Source organism: Cryptomeria japonica, chromosome 6, assembly GCF_030272615.1.
Source record: "Cryptomeria japonica chromosome 6, Sugi_1.0, whole genome shotgun sequence".
Taxonomy (NCBI): domain Eukaryota; kingdom Viridiplantae; phylum Streptophyta; class Pinopsida; order Cupressales; family Cupressaceae; genus Cryptomeria; species Cryptomeria japonica.
In genome coordinates, this window is record NC_081410.1 from 242097662 (window position 1) to 242117515 (window position 19854).

Here is a 19854-nt window from a genome sequence, read left to right on the forward strand (position 1 = left end):
TTAGTCATAAGCATCACCACTCATTGTTCCTAGCCATATTTACCATTGTGATGACAATAACAAAAAATCAATACATAGAACCATCCATGTTTCAGACATCATTTCCCATTGTGACTAGTAGAAGCTTATGCATCTGCTCCTCCTGAATTTTGATTGTACTATGTTAAGTTTTAACAATACTGTCAAAATTAATACATTTTCCTTGGCTGTATTTTTCTATGGTCTACTGATAGCAATTTAAGATTATGTATGCATTGAATAATAAATATTAAAATGAAAGCAATATAATAATCAATGGTAGTAAATGCAATGTGCCATTGTGGTAAGGATTTACCATTAATTATGCAAACACAAAGCAGGCAAACACTAAAGTATGGTAGGTGAGAAGGCAAATAATTCTACCAGTTCTTGAAGAAAAATCATTAGATTGTCTTCAAGAAAGCACAGGGACCACTCGTTACTTCAAATTGCTTAGTAAGTTTCTTCAATTTTTGGCTTGAAATCTTGCTATATTTACTCCATAAGTGAGTTGTTTACATATTTGTTCACAAGAGCAATTAATATACTTCAGTACTTTACTGCTACAAATGAAGATAATATCCCTCCTTGATAATCTACTGCAATTTCTGATATACAATTAGACTGACTTAGAATTACAAATCTAGCCTATAAAGAGTATCATTTTGATTGAAGAGCAAGTCATTGCACTTATATGAATATTTCTTTTGTTAGGGAAACTATTACTCATTTATGGTGAACCGACTCAAAATAATACGGAATTGTTTACCTATTAGCATCTTTATAGTGTCTATATGCAGCTCAGGTTGATGTGAAATCAAATCTTGGATAGCTGTTTAATGTTAGTTTACATTAGGAACTCTTTGGTTCTACAAGGGAGCAATTACTTTTTTAAGTAGGAGCTTTTTCTTATTGTGATTAGGGAGCAATATGCCCTCTTTTGTTATGCCAGTGCTATTGCTAATTATGTTAAAGGTCACAGAAGTACACTGGGCATGAGTATTTGATTTGATGTTTTTATCTAAAGGATTACTTTGGATATACAATTTTTGGGATTTGTTGTTTGAAGTTTGAATAAATATGATTTAGAATATAGATTCTGTCAAATTGAGGAAAATCTTGGATTTTATTTTTGAATATGCTTGGTACCTTATGTTCTTATGTCGTATATGCAGGTGATTGATTACAAGACTCAGCAAAACAGGCTGTTTCCCTTGCTTGCTAGTGCCTATGCATTCAGATTTGTGGGAGAGTGGTTGAAGTGGCTATACATGGATGTGACCAGGCGCTTGGAAGCAAAGGATTTCTCAACTTTGGCTGAAGCACATGCATGCACTGCTGGTTTAAAGTCATTGACTACATCAGTCACTGCGGTGTGTATAGTTGATATTTTAGCTTTCGATAATTATGCTATTTTAGTCTGTATTTTTTTTATTTTTGCAAGGAAATTGTTTTGTATTACAGAAACAAACAATATAGGAATTAGAGTTTAAAATAAAGGAAACTGTATAACGGCAGTTCCCTTATGTCTATTATAGCTTATGTCTATTGTAGTTAACATATACTTGTGCCTTCATGAGTATAACTTGGTAATGTGCAAGCTCTGGAACTCTAGGTGTTTTGCCTATAGCAAATGCTATATGATGCATGTTTAAGATACTTCCCAGTGCCCACTACCTACCAAAGGCCAAAACTTAAGGTACGACTGGGTATTTTGTTTTACTTTATATACTTGGGAGTCCGCTAACAAGGAGTCCATAATTCACATTATAATGATGTTTGAACCAAAGATGACAAAATCTTAATCGTCAATAAATCTTTTGGCTGAAAATTTAAAAAAAATCGGGAATCGGGAAAAAATCGGTGGCAATAAATCGGCAAAATTATCGAACATTTGAAAATATATAATTTTTTAAAATAGCCTAAAAAAAATATATATACACTAAATTTATAGAACACAGTAACATATTACTGGTTTCCATCATATATAAATCATAGTTTGAGTCAAATACATGTCGTAGAGTCTAGACCACAAAACAAATACAATTAAGTTTAAAGTTTTAAATATATATATATATATATATATATAACAGTAACATTTTTTCATCTAGTTTTCTATAAATCGTAGAGTTTTAACATTGCTGTAACATTTTTACATCTAGTTTTAAGTTTTAAATACATATATATTAATATAACATTAATGTATTACTGTTCCTTTGTCGAGTGTGCTCCCTCGCCCGACGCCATTCACAGGTTTCTTGCTCATTTTTAAAACTTGAAAGTTTAAAGTGTTAAAAATTTAAATTGTTTAAAACTTAAAACTCCCGGTAACATACATATATATATGAATGGCGTCAGGCAAGGGAGCACACTCGACAAAGGTGCAGCCGAAGCCACCAAAAATGCTGCCGAAGTCGCCAAAAATGAAGCCGAAATCAGGTGTCAGGCGTTAGGAACAGTCACGCGATATGGAGTGAAATCGCCCTTTTTTCTTTCGCGTTTCACATTATTTAGTTTTAGTTTTCACTTGTAGGGTTTTTGTCGGTTTCGAATGACGTGATTTTTAATTGTTTAATCGCGATTTTATCGAAAAAAATCCTGATTTTTTTTGCCAAAACCCTGTGGTTTTTAGGGCAAAATTGGGTGTGATTTTAACGCTGATTAAATTGGCCGGCCATTTGCCTCGCGATAAATCGCGATCTGGCTGATTTTTAGCTGATATTTTCATCCTTGGTTTGAACAGTTTAATTTGTTCTGAAATTGATGCTGTGATGGCCTATTACCTTCAGAAAGGGTAGTCGTAAAATTCTATTTTAACAAACATGAATCTTAAATCATCGGTTCACAGCCTCTAGAGGATATGCAAACACAGATAGAAAAGAAATGCATTCTATACACTCAGAATAGGAAGCAGACTTAGTTATTAGATAGACAGGAATTATTGCTCAGACTGACAATTCATTCCTACATCAGATTTGAAGTGCATAGAAATTGCCTATCATTGCAAGGCTATGATTTACAGTCATATGTCTGCTGAAAAGTACAGGAATGAATTGTAATGCAACTGGTTTGATTCACCTCCAAAACTTTCACTTGAGTGCCAGTCCTGTGTTCATTTAGATATGAAAATCGAGTAACTCATACTGAAGCAAGCTGTAATATTCTGTTTCAGTTTTCAATTCTTAAGGCAACCAAAGTACTCAGCCCAGACAAAGATTTCGCTCTCATGAATGCCAGTCATGTCCTGATTTAGATATGTTAGTGGAACATTTAATACTGAATAAGCTGCAAGATTCTGTCTCAATTTCCAACTTTTAAACTAACCAAATTTCTAGATAGATTTATCAATACAGTAGCCGTATGCAACTTGATTAAATTAAAGAATTTGAGAAAGGAACCCACCTATATGACAGAAAGTTCCTGTGTCACTTCTGGTACCAGAAAGATGAAGGGGATTGTTTGATGTGCACGTGTTAAAGCTTCATCTCGAATTATTTTTAGAAGGAAATAACACATTTTTCTCAAGGCTAAAATGCTAAAAGATTGTCACTTCTCTTAACGAAACCAATGGACTCAAAGGACAACTTGAGGAATTAAGTTAGAGCATTGTCTGCGTTTGAGTAATCATGATGGGAAGAGGACGTGGATCTGATTAATTTAGCATTTGCTCATGTATTCTAAGGTAGGTTCGAGACTTGTGATTGAAATCCCATTTTAATAGTATACGGGGCTGTCTTATGTTTTGGGCTTCACTCTTATTTGATTGACATTCTCAAACGTCAAATCAAACTTATTTATTATTCTGAAAGCATCGATGAACTCACAGTTTTTGATTAATGAGGTTTGTAATCTGTTTTATGACATTTAAGAATTAAGATAATAACTGGATTATAATAGATTCGCATATAAGTCATTTTCTAACTAATGATATATAATACTGGGAGGTCTTTGTGCTCAGGCTCTGATATATAATACTGGGATGTCTTAATAAATTAAAACATACATGTAGACTTAGTAAATGGCCACAAAATTCTTAGCATACTGCATTATGTCCGGATGCTGCTAATATTGGAGTATTTCATTCCCCTTCTTATAAGAGCACTGGTCTTGATATTACTGGATCATTATAATAAATGTTGTACCATATAGTCAGATCATTTTCCTTTTTTAAGGTTGCTTATTGGATATCTCTTTTGGATCTTGATCAGCTAATAAGCATGCTATTCATCAGTTCTTGCCAATGATGTGGATGGGTTGTTTTGTATTCTTCATCTAGTTCAACTTAGTTCATGGATGAAGCAAGAATGTGACTACCGTCATGCTCATATCTTATTTAAAAAAGAAACATGGAGAACATTGCACCCTAAATTTAGGTATCAATACAAGTTTATTATATGCATGAGTTTTTTCTAAGCCTTGCTCTCAAAAGATATGGTCATCTTCTTGAGATTATTACTGCGATCTTTCATTCTCAACATTTGACATATGGTAGCACAAATCTTACTTCACCATGTCAAATTGACAAAAGGCGAAACCATCACCTCATACTCCATGAGGATTACAGAATTGAGAGATCAACTCTCTACAATTGGTCACATGATAGAGAGCAAAGAGTTAACCATATTGGCACTCAGTGGTCTCCCCTCTTTATGGGAATCATTTATTCAAGGGATAAGCACAAGATCAAAACTTCCTAAGTTTGATCGATTGAAGACAGATTGCATTCAAGAATAGTCAAGATTGATTACAAGAGGCATTGGTCAAAGTTCTACAAATGAAGACATTCATGTTCTTGCCTCGGACTCCACAAGGAAGAAAGATAAAGAATCCAATGGTGCTTCTACATCCAAAAGAAGGAAGGATATGTCAAAAGTCCAATGCTTTAGATGCGACAAATATGGTCACTATGCAATGAAATGTCCAACCAGGACTATGCTTCAAGTTTCCATTGCGCACGTTGGCGAAACCCTTCCTCAAAAGGATTCATTTTCTATTCAGCTCTTTATAGCCATGTGGCTACTGATCACAACACTTGGATAATTGATAGTGGGGCATCACCTCACATCACCGGATTTAGAGAACATCTAAATGACTTGGTGGAAAGAACCTCAAATGAACAAGTAACCATTGGAGATAATTCCAGCTACTCAGTTGAAGGAATTGGGGCCTCCTCTCTTCACTTGAATTCAGGCATTTCTTTGCAATTAAATGATGTACTATTCATTCCAGGAATGAAGTGAAATCTTGTCTCCATATCAGCCTTGGAAGACAAAGGATATCGAATTGCATTCATGGATGGCAAAGTCGTTGCATGGCCGAAGAAATCAAACATCAGGACGACTTATGTCATTGGAGTTCGCCATGGATGCCTCTATAAACTTTGCACTTCTCCTTCTCAAGCTTTAATTCATGACTCATCAAGTACTTGTGAGATTTGGCATAGAAGATTGGGTCATCTTCACTTTCGTGCACTACCTACAGTGGAAAAGATGGTCACAGGCCTTCCAAAACTCAACCAGGAGCATGAAGGAATTTGCAAAGGTTGCACGTTGGGTAAGAACACTAAAGGTACTTTTCATAATAGTGAAAGTAGATCCAAATGCATTTTAGAACTCATTCATTCAGATTTGTGTGGTCCTATGTCTGTTGCTTCCTTGGGTGGGTTTCTTGTATTATGTTATATTCATTGATTACTACTCTAGGAAGATTTGGATCTATTTTTTGAAAAGTAAAGAATTTGATGAAGTACTTATGAGATTTAAGGAATTCAAAGCCCTAGTAGAAAACATTTCAGGGAAGAGGATCAAAACCTTAAGATCCAATAATGGAGGAGAATATATCTCCGGTAGCTTCAGAAATTTTTGCATTGAAGTTGGGAATAAGTGGGAGTTTTGTGTTCCATATAATCCTCAACAAAATGGTGTAGCAGAAAGGAAAAATAGAACTGTTGTGGAGGCAGCCAAGGCCATGATACATGATCAAAATCTTCAAACTTCTTTTTGGGCAGCGGCTTCTAGAACTACTGTCTATGTTCAAAATAGATGCCCTCATTGCATTTTGGAGAACAAGACACCTGAAGAAGCATTCACAGGGGTGAAGTCGGATGTAAGTCACTCGAGAATCTTTGGTTGTCTAGTATATATACATATACCCAAAGATAAAAGAACCAAGCTAGAACCTTCTGGCAAGAAGGGAATATTTGTAGGCTATAGTGAAACATCAAAAGCTTACAAAATCTATATTCCAAGACAGAAATTGATTGAGTTTAGTAGGGATGTGATCTTTGAAGAAGATGTTGCATTCAGAAAATCCAAGGGCACCCATGAGATGGATAGTGAAGATCAAGAGCCTCCTCGAAATATGGAAGAAGACCATACTCCTGAGATTCAGAGGGAGACTCATGTTCTTCCCATGTCTTGCTGTAAATGAGTATATCATCGAAGAAGATTAGAAGAGATTTCCTCAACTGTTGTCTGAATGTATGATTCATGCATGACTGAAAGGTGGCTAGTGCGTTAGTGAGGCCAAATGGTAGAACCAAAAATTCGAAATGTCCATAGTGACATCAGAATGTGGTCTTGGGGATGTCTTCCTTCCTCATTCTGATCTGATGGTACCCTGACCTTAGATTGATTTTAGAGAAATATTTTGCCCCGTGAAGTTCATGCATTAGCTCGTCAATTCTTGGAATTGGGTATCTGTTCTTTATAGTGTTTTTATTCAGGGCTCTGTAATCTATGCACATCGTCATCGTCCCGTCTTTTTTCTTGACCAATACTACTGAAGAGGCAAAAGGGCTGCTGCTTGGTTGGATATGCCCCATTTCTAATAATTCCTTTATGGTTTTTTCGATCTCTTCTTTGAATTTGTGTGGGTGGCGGTAAGGAGTGGTAATTACCGGTTTTGCTCCTTCTTCTAATTCAATGGAATGCTCAAACCCCCTTTTTTGTGGTAAGCCTGGAGGGATGTCTTCGAATACCTTTTTGTGTCTTCTAAGGATGGGTTGTATATCACTCTGAATGTTTTGACCTTCGGATTGAGATTTATCCAAGATCATACATTGGGCGATCCACTCTCCTTGTTCATGTCGAAGAATTTTCTCCATTTTATTGCAAGATACTATCTTTGGAGAATCGTCGAGAATTCCTTTTAATGTTATCTCCCTCCCTTCATGTTGGAAGCATATCTCTCGATTTGGACTATCCATGATGAATCGTCCTAATGAATTTATCCATGGCATTCCCAAAATGATGTCATTCTTTAGGTTCACCACGAAGAAGTTCCTCATAATTGTATGCCCCCTAGGGTGACTTCCAACTGAGGGATAACTTTAGTGCATTTATCTATGACTCCGTTGCCCATAACCACTTCAAACCCTTCAAATTCTTGAGTTTTTAACCTTCTCTTTGCTGCCAAGTGTTTGCTAATGAAGTCATCTGATGCTCCTGTGTCCACTAACGCAATTACTTTCTGTCCTTTGATAGTTCCTTTGAGCTTGAAGCACCTATTTTCATTCCCTTGAGTGATGACTGCCAAGGTACTTGGTTCGTTGTTTTCAAATCTGGCTCTTTTGTATGGTCTTTCCTCACCCTGTATTTCTTCTATGTTATTTAATTGTCCTCTTTTACATTCATGGCCTCTCCCCCATGGGGCCTTGCATTTGAAACACAACCCCTTCTCCACCAAGTTGTCTCTCTCCTTACATTGGTGATTGTAACTCCAAGGTTTTTTGCACAAGCGGCAGGGTTTCTCTTTGCGGTTATTTTGGTGTCCTTCATTCCTATACGGTGTTTTGGTTGAGGTATTCTTGGGAGCACTAAATTCAACCATTCTAGTTTTCTTGATGGCTTCTCCTAAGTTCTTTGGTTCCAGGGGTTTCACAAAATTCTTAATAGAGTCTTTTAAGCCTTCTAAGAACATGTAGGTGAGCCTCTTCTGGGATAGGTCGGGAACCATTACTGACAAGTTTTGGAATTGATCTATGTAGTCCTCAATGGTTCCTAATTGTTTAAGGTGTGTTAACTTCTAGAAGTACCATTCGGAATCCTTCTGGTCGAATCGGCTAATGAGCTTTTGGGTGAATTCAGTGTAGGTGGCAACATTTTTGTGTCCTAGGGTAATGAGACCGTTGTGCCACCAATTATGGGCAGTTCCGGTTAAATGTAGTATGGCAAATTTAATAACATCTCCTTCCGTCATGGGACTGTATGAAAGATAGGTGTCTAGTTTTTCTACCCAAGGCTGGGCGACATCCTTTCTTGTCCCATCAAAGCATGGTAGGGACATTTTGTTGACTTCAGCTTTAAGGTCATTACACATAGTTTTTCTCTTTCTACATTCACTAGTTTTGGATTCACAGAAGTCTTTGAAGGATACCACTCTCTGAACTTCTGGCTCTAATCTAGCATAAATTTGGGCAATTTCTTCCACTCCAAGGGTGGCTGGTTCCTCTTCCTGCCTTACATGTTCCTCTCTAGGTAGAAATTCGGGAATTGTTTGTCTAGAACTCTGAGGAGATCGTTCGTTATCAGCGTGATTAGAGTGTACCTCTCTCCTATGGTTTTGCATATCTCTATTGTGGCTGTTCGTACTTTGGAGGATTAGTTGGCTCATTCTTTCGAATTTCTCATTGGTCTGTTCCATGAACGTTTGAAGTTGTTTGGCCAATTGGTCGGCCATTGCTTTTGCTCTTTTCTTTCTCTGATACGTGATCATAAACTAAGAACCCTTCCCACAGGTTGGCAGGATTATGCTCTAATACCACTGTGATGTCCCTACTAGGCAGGGATCACTATCCTGCAAAACCGATTGTTAGAATACAATATATATATATATATATAATCTATATTGCAATCGAAATTTAAATCACTTAATTAACATAATCATAATTTTAATCTAATAAAAAGGATACAAATGCCATACAAAGTATGTCCTTAGGCGGCCGTGAAGCTCGCCTTCTTGGAACCCATCTTGGTTCCAAGCCCTCCAGGAAGTTGAAGGTGAATTCGACTCCTGTCTTGAATGTAATTCCTTACATCCAAGCCCTCCAGGAAATCGAAAAGTTATATCGATTTGTGTCTTGGGTGTAACCTCTTATGCCCAAGCCCTCCAAGGAAGACCATATGTCATTCCTTGCCTTGGGTGGTGCATCCCATCACCCAAGTCCTCGGAGTGGATCGGCCAGATCCAACTCCTCTTGGTTGAACTTAATCAACCAAGCCCTACATATGCATATTAATAATCAGTATATATACTGCCCTAGGGATTTCATAATCCCTTCCTTAGACTAATGGAGTTTCCTCCCTATAGCCTCCAACATGGGTATACATTTGTATTTTTAATGCATTTGATGATTTAGTCCTATTTTAATTTCCTAATCTTCATTTTACGTTAACATGTATTCCTAATGTGTTCTTTAACAAATATACATATTAAATGTATCCTACCATTGTTGACATATGCATTGCACCTTCCTTGATGACATCTTTATTTCTTAATCATTCCTTATGTGTAGATTAGTACATTAAATAATTACCAATGTTCAATGAAACATACATTACTTAATATTAACATCCTACTTATCATATTTAATTTAATGCTTAATGAAACATACATTAGTTAATGTCAACATATATTAGTTCCCACACTTAATTAATGTTCAGTGAAATATATATTAATATATTAATCTGCATTAATATATACTAATTAATCCTATTATATCCTACCTTACCTCTTACCTGCTGTCCGCGAAGGTCTGCGCCTGTTTGCTCTTCCCGTCCTCCACACTACTTCCCTTGCGGTGGCTGCTTCTTTTTATAGCCTTGTGAAGGGCTGTGACCCTTCACAAACTCCTTCCGCACCAAGGGTTGCGATGGTAATTGATTACCGTTGCACCTCTTGGTGTGGGGGGAATCGGGGGGTTTATTAATTGTTGCCTTTAGTTTTTAAATATAAAATAATATATTAAAGTTTGCTCTTTTAATATATATATTAAATATAATACTTCCTTCATTGTTATATATATTTAATAATATAATATTAAAAATAATAATATAATACTTCCTTCATTTGAAATAATAATATAATACTTCCCTCATTTAAAATAATAATATAATACTTCTTTTATTATATGTGTATATTGAAAAATAAATTGAATGAATGATTCAATAATCGGATGATTACATTAAACGATATACACACGTATATATAGAGGTTACAAGACGATGTTCTATAATTAGAACATAACGTTAAAGTAAAAGATTAAAGAGCTAAAAGCTAAATTAAGCTTAAAAGCTAATTAACTAAAAAGAAAAAGCTAAATGCTAAATAAAGCTTAAAAGCTAATTAACTAAAAAGCTAAATGACCATTAAACAAGGAACTAAATATAGGTGACTAAAATATGATTAAATATTCTAATACCCTCCCTAAATGGTCATTCTCTCTGCTAACTACCCTACAGAAGACACTGCAGGTCTTTTGATCACAAATGAAAAGAACACTCTGCTGTGGTGGAGACCCTCCCTGGATTTGAAAATTGTTAATGACCAAGAATACCAAAAGCCATCCAAGCTAATGTAGCCTTCACACGCGACTTAGAGATCTGGCACACACGAATTACGGAAGCCTGAAACAATGATTTTGAAGAAAAAATCAGCAAACCGTTTTGCAGAAGAGTACCAACTCCAAAACTGATTGCAACAAAGCACGATTTTTGAGGAAAAACCCATCAAACCATGAAATGGGAACCCTTGAAAAGAGAACTTACGATTTTGAGGAGAAAATCGAAAAACCAAGAAATCTGAGGTTACAAATCATCGTTTTTGTGGAAAAAAAGGGTAAAACCCAGATAATTAAAATCTTACGCGAATATCGCGGATTACAAATGAGATAATTTTTAAGGGAAAATTATAAACCTTGTGAACAATTTTTTGAGGAAAAAATCCTGAAAACCCTCCCATGATTTTTTGTGGAAAAAATCAGAAAACCGACAGACAATTTTTCAGGAAAAAATCGTGAAAACCTTGGGACTTGTAAGATGAGGTCTGGCCTAAATCAATCTGATCAAGGCAACGATATTTAGATATCGTGAACATGCACTGTTTCCAGGTGTTGTGGCAGTTGTTGAACTTTTGACTGTGTTCCAACATGATGTTGGTCAAAGATGCCATCACGAAAATGGAGGTTGAACAAGGTCAACCTAGTGAAAGCATGAGACATAAGAATCTGATTCAAAAATCAGAATAGAAGCAGCTGCACAAAAAATTTGAAACCCTGGAGGAGAATTCTGGCATAAATTCCAAGGCACGAATTTCGAGGTTTGGAAGAAACCCAGGAATTAAAATTTTCTGCACTTAAAACAGCATAAATGGTGCCCAAAAAACAACAAAAATCCCAACGTCCACAGAAATAGCAGAAATTGTGAAGTATTTTTAAATTCCAAGGCAAATTTGTTGGCACAAAATTTGAGGTGCGGAAAACAAGGCACCCAGAAAAATCTGAGACCAACCTAGAAAAGCTCTCGAAAAACTCACCAAGAATCTGAAAACAGAATGCAGATTTAACGGCTCAAAAATCAAGGCACGAAAAATGATGCACCCAAAAAAATATGACGACGACCCATTTGAGCTCTTGAAAAACCCACCAAGAATCTGCAAGCAAAATAAAATTTGGACTTGAACTGAAGGGTCAAAACCCTAGTCGAAAATTGTAGAAACCCTAGGAAAATTTTCAATCTGCAAAAAAAACTCCAGGTTGCAGGCCCGAAAATCTCCAGAATGCTAAAAAAAAACATGAACTGCTGCCCAGCACAAAGAAATTCGCCCACGAACCAGAATTCCTCAAAAAAGCCTTCTAAAAAGCAAAATCGTTTTTTTTATAAAAAAAACAATAAAAAAAAATCTGGAAAATATTCCAGAAAGAAGGGCATGAATTTTTATTAAAAAATTCGCCAAACTTTAAAGGATCCCATTGACCCGCTCTGATACCATGAAAAATAAATTGAATGAATGATTCAATAATCGGATGATTACGTTGAACGATATACACACGTATATATAGAGGTTACAAGACAATGTTGTATAATTAGAACATAACATTAAAGTAAAAGATTAAAGAGCTAAAAGCTAAATTAAGCTTAAAAGCTAATTAACTAAAAAGAAAAAGCTAAATGCTAAATAAAGCTTAAAAGCTAATTAACTAAAAAGCTAAATGACCATTAAACAAGGAACTAAATATAGGTGACTAAAATATGATTAAATATTCTAATATATATTAAACATTGACGTTTTAAATAATGTGTTCCCTCTATAATATAATACTTATATTAAATGTATTTCCTCTATTTACAATAATCATTTTTACTTGATCCATACTTTACATCAGGTGCTAACGCGGGGTTATCACAAACCTGTAGAAGATGATAGTCCAAATGAACCCTTGGATCCTACTGATGGGCCTAGAGATGTTGTTGTAAACAGAAAAAGACCTCTATGGGCAAGAAAAATGATAGAAGAGGCTGAAGGTTTTGCAGCCCCAAAAGGAACTTTTAGAGAAAGCAAGAGACCACATAAGTTCTCTAGCTATGTTGCATTAATGAGTAAAATCATTGAATCAGAACCTACCAATGTTGAGGAAGCTACTAGTCAACAAGTTTGGAAAGATGCCATGACAGAAGAGTATCAATCAATTCTAAAGAATGAAGTTTGGGACATAGTACCTAGACCTAAAGGGAAATCTGTTGTTTCTTTGAAATGGCTCTTTAAAATCAAACATGCTGCTGATGGTAGTTATTGAAAAATACAAGGCGAAATTTGTAGCTAGAGGATTCTCACAAAAGGAGGGAATTGACTATGAGGAAACCTTTGCTCCTGTTGCCTGATATACTTCAATTAGAACCATCATTGCCATTGCAACTTCTAAAGGATGGAAGATTCAACAAATGGATGTAAAGACTACTTTTCTAAATGGTGTAATTGAGGAAGAAGTATATATTGAGCAACTTGAAGGATTTGTGGTACATGGGAAGGAGTCTCATGTTTGCAAGATGAAGAAGGCATTGTATGGCCTTAAGCAGGATCCACGTGCTTGGTACGAGAGAATTGATCGTTACCTGATGGGCTTGGGTTTCTCCAAGAATGATGCAGATTCAAACTTGTACTTCAAGGTAATTAATGGAGAAACATTAATCCTAATTGTTTATGTTGATGATTTACTTATTACTGGAGAATATTATCTCATCATCAAATGCAAGGAGTTAGCTTCTGAATTTGAGATGAAGGATCTTGGTTTATTGCATTACTTCCTTGGATTAGAAGTTTGGCAGAAATCTGATGGGACCATTCTAAGTCAAGGGAAGTACACCATTGACATTCTAAAGAGATTTGGTATGGTGGATTGTAAATCCATGTCCACACCTATGGAAACCAATTAGCTTAAGTTAAGACAAGTTGTAGCTGATTCAGAGCCGGTAGACTCTACACTATACAGGCAGATGATTGGGTTCTTGTTGTATCTAGCTAACACTAGACTAGATATTTTCTATGCAGTGAGTGCACTTAGCCAGTTCATATGTGAACCAAAGCAAATACATCTAGTTGCAGAAAAACATATTCTGAGATACTTGCATGGAACAGTTGGATATGGCCTGAGATATTCCTTTGATATGAACTTGAAGCTGCATGGATATACTGATTTTGATTGGGAAGGATGTGTCACTGATTGAAAGAGTACCTCTGGTTGTTGTTTCAGTTTGGGTTTTGCTATGATTTCCTAGTGTAGCAGGAAATAGTCTTCAGCAGCACTAAGCTCTACATAGGCCGAGTATATAGCAGCATGCATGGGAGCTCCAGAAGTAGTATGGCTTAGAAAGCTTCTTGCAGGATTGTTTGGACAACCCTTAGAGCCTACGATTATCCATTGTGACAATCAAAGTTGTGTAAAGCTTTTTGTCAACCCTGTGTTTCATGACAAAACGAAGCATGTAGAGATCAAGTACCAATATGTTAGAGACATGGTAGAAAGGAATGCTATTTAGTTGAAGTACATTAGTACTGATGAACAAACGATAGACATTCTCACCAAGCCTCTCTCCAGAATAAAGTTTGTATACTTTCGAGGTAAGCTTGGTATGGTGGAAAATGTAGCCCTAGCTGAGATTGAGTCTCAGCATCATTGATTTGTTTATAGTGTTTATTATACTAATGTATACTTCTCTTTATAAGATGTTTAAAGTGTAAACTCTTGTTAATGCAATTCTTTTCTGAGAAAGATCTAAGGTGAAAACCTTATCTCACCCTCTGATACGGTTCATGGTGAATGCCATGTGTGTAACTCCATGACAACATCACGTGAGAGAATCCGTGATGATCTTCTTTTGCTTGTGTGTTTACCCTCTCGATGAGCCATGGTGGATATCATTGTGAGGTGACGATTACACAATGATGAACACTTGTACATCTTACCATTGTTGTAAGGTGACGATCTTACAATATTGGTTGATTAATCTATTATGGTGGATATCATATGACGTGATATCTCTGGATATTCCATAACGGTTGATATCTTGAGAGGTAATATCTATGGATATGCTATAATGGTGGATATCATGTGAAGTGATATCCGTGGACAAGCCATGATGTTGGATATTACATAAGGAGATATCTATGGTGGATATCATGAGAAGTGATATCCGTGGATATGCCATAATGCTTGATATCAGTGTGAGGTGATGTCTTTCTCTTCCACAAATAGATGTAGCTATTGTGGTAAATCATTACAAGAGGTGATGTAACTTATTCAAGACTAAGTAGTATTCCTCCCTAGCTAAGAGGGAGTGTTGAATATGTATAGCTTAAGTCGGAATTCTCTGATCAAGCCTATACAATTCAAATGTCTAATTGGCCTATCGGCCTTAGACATTTGAATAACTGTTCTCATTATTAAGTTTGGACTTAGTCTTCAGATTATACATAACCATTATAACTGTTATCTACTTGTCATCAATTACAATTGTTATCGGTCTACATTTATTATCGATTTAATTAATAATCGATTTCTTTTCTTTATTAGTTGATTGTTAGTGACCGATGATGATAGGATAATATCGGTTATGATTAACTGATTGTAATTGCATTGATCAATGGAACGATATGGGTTTTACAAGCCACCATTGCATGTTAAAGGGACACGGCCCTCAAGGAAGTTTGTTGACTTCATATTTATGGATAATATGATTTCCTTAGAACGCTGGAGAAAAGAAGATTGTAGACCGAGATACTAAATCGGTAGAAAAGAAATACAGCCGTTGAAGTTACAAATAATCAGTGTGTGAATCTATTTATATTGTAATCTGAAACTATATCAGATTGAAAGTGTAAACTGAATTCTGATATATACTCAGCAGTGAACATAAATCAGACTGAAACTGAAGTCTATTGTGTTCAATACTTAAAAATTTAAAAAATTACCTATTCATATAAATCTGATCCAAAACTTAACAACATTCTGGGAAACGTTGTAACCAATGGCCAAATGAAACATCTGCAAAATTTTACATTTGTTTAAATTTTAGTGAGTTTTGCACTATTAAGAAGCTAAATTGCCATGATCAGTATTAAGTGTCGACTATTAAGTACAATGCAAATAGAAAATAGCAAGTATATTTATATGTAAGTACTAATGTTGGCCTTGGGGGAATTTGAAGGGCCTGTATTTGGCCTTGTGCTTGCATTATTGCCCAATCAAATGCTGTCAAATCTCGTGTTCCCCAAGGATCCATCCCCATCTCCAATGGTGTTTCGGGTACTATAGGATGGCAGTAGGTGTCCCCTGGTCATGTCCAAAAATCTTCAAAATTTTGAAAGGTTTAAGAAATGCATTGCAGGACATTTGGCCATCACTGAGGTGGCTGGAGATGTTGGAGACATCTCTTGACTGTTACAGAGATGGCCAGATGTTCTCGATGGCAAGGCAACCTTTTATAATGTTTTAAAAAAAAAATTCCTTCATAACATTTAAAAAAATACCATTTTAAAGTTCCTTCGTGATATGTTTTATTGCTGTTTGCTGCTGTCATGATATTTTTATCACTGTCACTGTCTTAATTTTAATGTCGTGTTACTCAGTATTAGTGAAACTTACAGAAATTTATCTCTGTGTGTGTGTGTGTGTGTGCATGTATATTGAGAAAATTCACTCACATGCATGCATGCACACACATACTGCCATTTCTGAAATGTGTACCCTGCTGTGCCAGTATCCCTGTCCCTCTGATGCCATATATATCATAATGTTTTTCTATCTCCAGCATCTTGGCAGAAGAGGTTTTTGTGTTAGGGTGATAGGATGAGCCGCTTTCAAACTTATTCTTGAAATTCTATGCTTTGTTTTCTTAACAGGCCTCAAGAAGCTACACATGCCTGGTTGATTATATTTATAGGGATTCTGTTAGAAGAGGGCTCCACATGAAGATAGAGAGGTAATGAAGGGGTTTTGGGCTGCAACAAAAAATATATATGGCCGAGGTGAGGATGGTTTAAACTTTAAAGTATCATGACTCGATGGAATAAGTTTTCAAATGGGGAAGGTGTTTTTTCTTCAATGGAAGTCTTATATGATATTCATGCGAAGAAAGACGCTATGGATTGGTGGTGGAACGATGGAGTTAAACCCTTGAATTGCAATCATTTGAAATAACAATTGCAATCTTTGAGAGTTAAGTTGCCGGTCCTGGTTCAGATTCAGATTTTGGTTCGAGATTCGGGTTTGCAAATTTGTACAAATTCTTTTTGGGTTAGGTTTGGGTTCGCTTTGGGTTCGTCTGTACAAAAATATATACAAATAAAATATAAAAAATATATACATATATGCAGCAGCAAATAAATTCATAATACACCACTGTTAAGTGCCAGCTATGCTAATAGACTAACAGTAAAGTAACATAGCAAAATACACCACCATATATATTAATGTTTTAGTCCAAATGGCAAATAACATAGCAAAATGCCAAAATACACCACCATATCAATGTTTCAGTTCAAAAATAATAATGTCAACATTAACAATCAGCCATCACTGATCAAATATCATCAAAAGTCATCAAACATATCATCAAAATAGGCAATAAATTTTAAAAAATAGAAAAAACGTGTTTAGTGCCCAAATTCGGCCCAGGTTTTGCCGCTGAATTTGAAATTCTCTGCAAATTCCCCAAAATTCTCTCTGGGTCCTCCTCAGCGAACCCACAGGGCAAATTCGGGACCCTGGAAGAATTTGCAGCAAATTTGTAAAGAACCAGAATTTCTGCAGAACCGAACCAGGACCCTGAGAAATTCTGGAAGAATTTGGCAACTTAGTTTGAGAGTAATTGGAGTACTTATGGTTTTATTCGTTCACTGACGAGGAGCAGATTTGGGCTGAAGAAAGTGGAGAACCTAGTATAAATTCATAGCTCCCTTCACCCTCTCTCTTGTCTAGACCTTGTGTACAAGGAGGTTTCTTCAACAAAATATGACCAAATTTCACCTTACGGAGAGGTTGCAATGTTTGTGGATTAGCTGAAGTAGATGGCTGCAATGATTTACCTCCAGTTTTATTGTCTACAAAAGAACTTGAGCTTGAGGATGATGAGTATGTGGAGAGCATCATAGTTGAGGACCTAGAAATTGATGACATAATTGATTTAGGAGTAGAAGTGTAGTTTTCTGATTTGTTTGTTTAAAGTTAACTTTACCAGTATTCTTGTTATGAAAGTTCAGTTTCATAATATTTTAGTTTTAATTGTAGTAAATTATTATATCATATCATAAAGTAAATTGTGTTCCAAGTGCCCGTCTTCTATCTCAAAACAAACATACCAATACCTATGCTACTCTACTAGATTGGTGTCACAGTAATGTTGGTTTTAGGTCAGATTTGTGTTCCTTGTGATCTTGCCCCATGCTTCCTCTTTTTCTTAGTTTTGTATTTTTTCTTTTCAATTACTTTTCTAGAAGTCTGTGTTTTAGAGGATGGCTAGTTGCCCCTGGGAGAGCTGGGGGCTGCTTGACACCCCTTGGCCGTTCGCTAACATTTCTTGCCATTTCTATAGAAAAAACTGCTATGCTAAGGATGGTTCCTTTTTTTCTTGGGTGTGGGTGATGGTGGGTGGAAGTTTCTGACCTGCTCCCACATCCCCAAAATGTTTCGGATGCGACAATAGGGTCAGAAAAAAATACGAAGGACATTTTGTTGGGGTACGTAGGTAATGTTTGACTATGCTGACAGTATTGTGGATTAATTTCATGGATGGAAAATAACAATACTTAAAACATGCAGATTTATATTATTGAAACTTACACACCAGTTCTATTAGTTGAAGAACTTGTTTTGAAATTTTCCCTTGCTTAACTTGAAACCAAATGCAAACCTAAACTTGCTGACATAGGTTTAAAAAACATTTGCTTGTAATACTTCAATTGTTCATAAACACAATCTCCCACTTAACACTGATACCTAGAGTGGCATGGATTTGCTTTATAATTTCATCTAGTTGTGAATCATTTTGGGAGGATTGAGAATAATAGAATATTAAAATATGTTAATTTTAGTATTAATGCTCATTCAGTGTATATTCTATTTTAGAAAGATCGTCTTCGATCTTCTCAGCAGTTTCTTTTAGAAACTTGCTATTCTTGTAAATAGCTTGTATTATTTATGAGCGTTTTGCTCATTCTGATTAATCAATCAATTCTTTGAAATCCATTGCGTGTTTTCGCACTGTATTATGGTATCAGAGCTACAGGAATTTTTTTCGAAAATTTTTTAATCCTAATTTCCAATTAGTGGAAATTTTCGAAATTATTTTTTTGAAAGAAAAATATTTTTTTGGCTTCTGGGCGGGATCGTCGTTTTGTTTTGCGTCGTGTTTTACCGCGCGAGCTGCAGGATTGTCGCGTTTTTTCGCGACCTGTGTTCGTCCTCGGCTTCGTGGTTCGTGGTTTCCGGCGCTGCGACCTGCAATCTCTTCCCGCGACCTGCAACAGTGCCTGTGTTCGTGACTTGTTCGGTGACCAGCAACCCGCGAGCACCGTGATCTGCTCGCGTCGCGATCTGAACCCGTCTGCAGGCACCGTCATCTGTTCGTGTCTGCAGGCTTCGGCCTTTATCACCTTCGCGGCGCCACCTGCAACCGTAATCTGTTTGTGTCTGCAGGCTTCGGCCTTTGTCATCTCCGTGGTGCCACCTGCAACTGTTTTTTCTACACTATCGCGTGGAAACGGACCTCTGCAAACTCCGATTGAAGTTTTTCCTTCCGTTTTTTATCGAAGTTCAGTTTTTCTTGCAGATTCGTGGTGGGTCTTTCAAACCCTAATCTGGGTTGTTGTTCCTTTTTTCTGGGTGCCTCGATTTTCGTGCCCGCGAATCCAGATTCTGACAGGAGAATCCTTCTGGGTTTTTTGCACGCTTTTCTGGGTTGTCCTTGGATTTTTCTGGGTCAGCCAGGAATTTTTCTTGGGAACCGTGCAAATGGCTTCTCTCACCAATCTGATGCTAGAAGGCAGTCAACGCTTTAATGGTCACAACTACAACATCTGGAAGCAGCGTATGTTGACCATTTTTGAATATAGGCGTCTTGACCAGCTTGTTTTGGGCAAAGAACTCAGTCCTGGTACACCTGGTGCAGATCAAGATAAGTTTGATGAACGCAATCGGGAGGCAGTCATGCTTCTCAAACTCTCAGTAACTGATGATCAGTTACCGCAGATTCCTTCCGGCAAGACAGCTTCTGACATCTGGAAGCATCTGAAGGAATTGCATGAGACATCCGACAAGAGCCGAGCATTCTTTCTGAAGAATCA

General features: G+C 36.5%; 1 protein-coding gene across 1 annotated transcript in view; it reads left to right on the top strand.

Moving 5' to 3' along the window:
• LOC131075658 (peroxisomal acyl-coenzyme A oxidase 1) overlaps nucleotides 1–19854 on the top strand; it is a 211182-nt gene that overhangs the window by 80765 nt on the left and 110563 nt on the right. The window contains exon 8 of the mRNA XM_058012499.2: nucleotides 1194–1391. Within this exon, the coding sequence (XP_057868482.2) occupies nucleotides 1194–1391 (198 nt within the window). The remainder of the gene's footprint in view (nucleotides 1–1193; nucleotides 1392–19854) is intronic.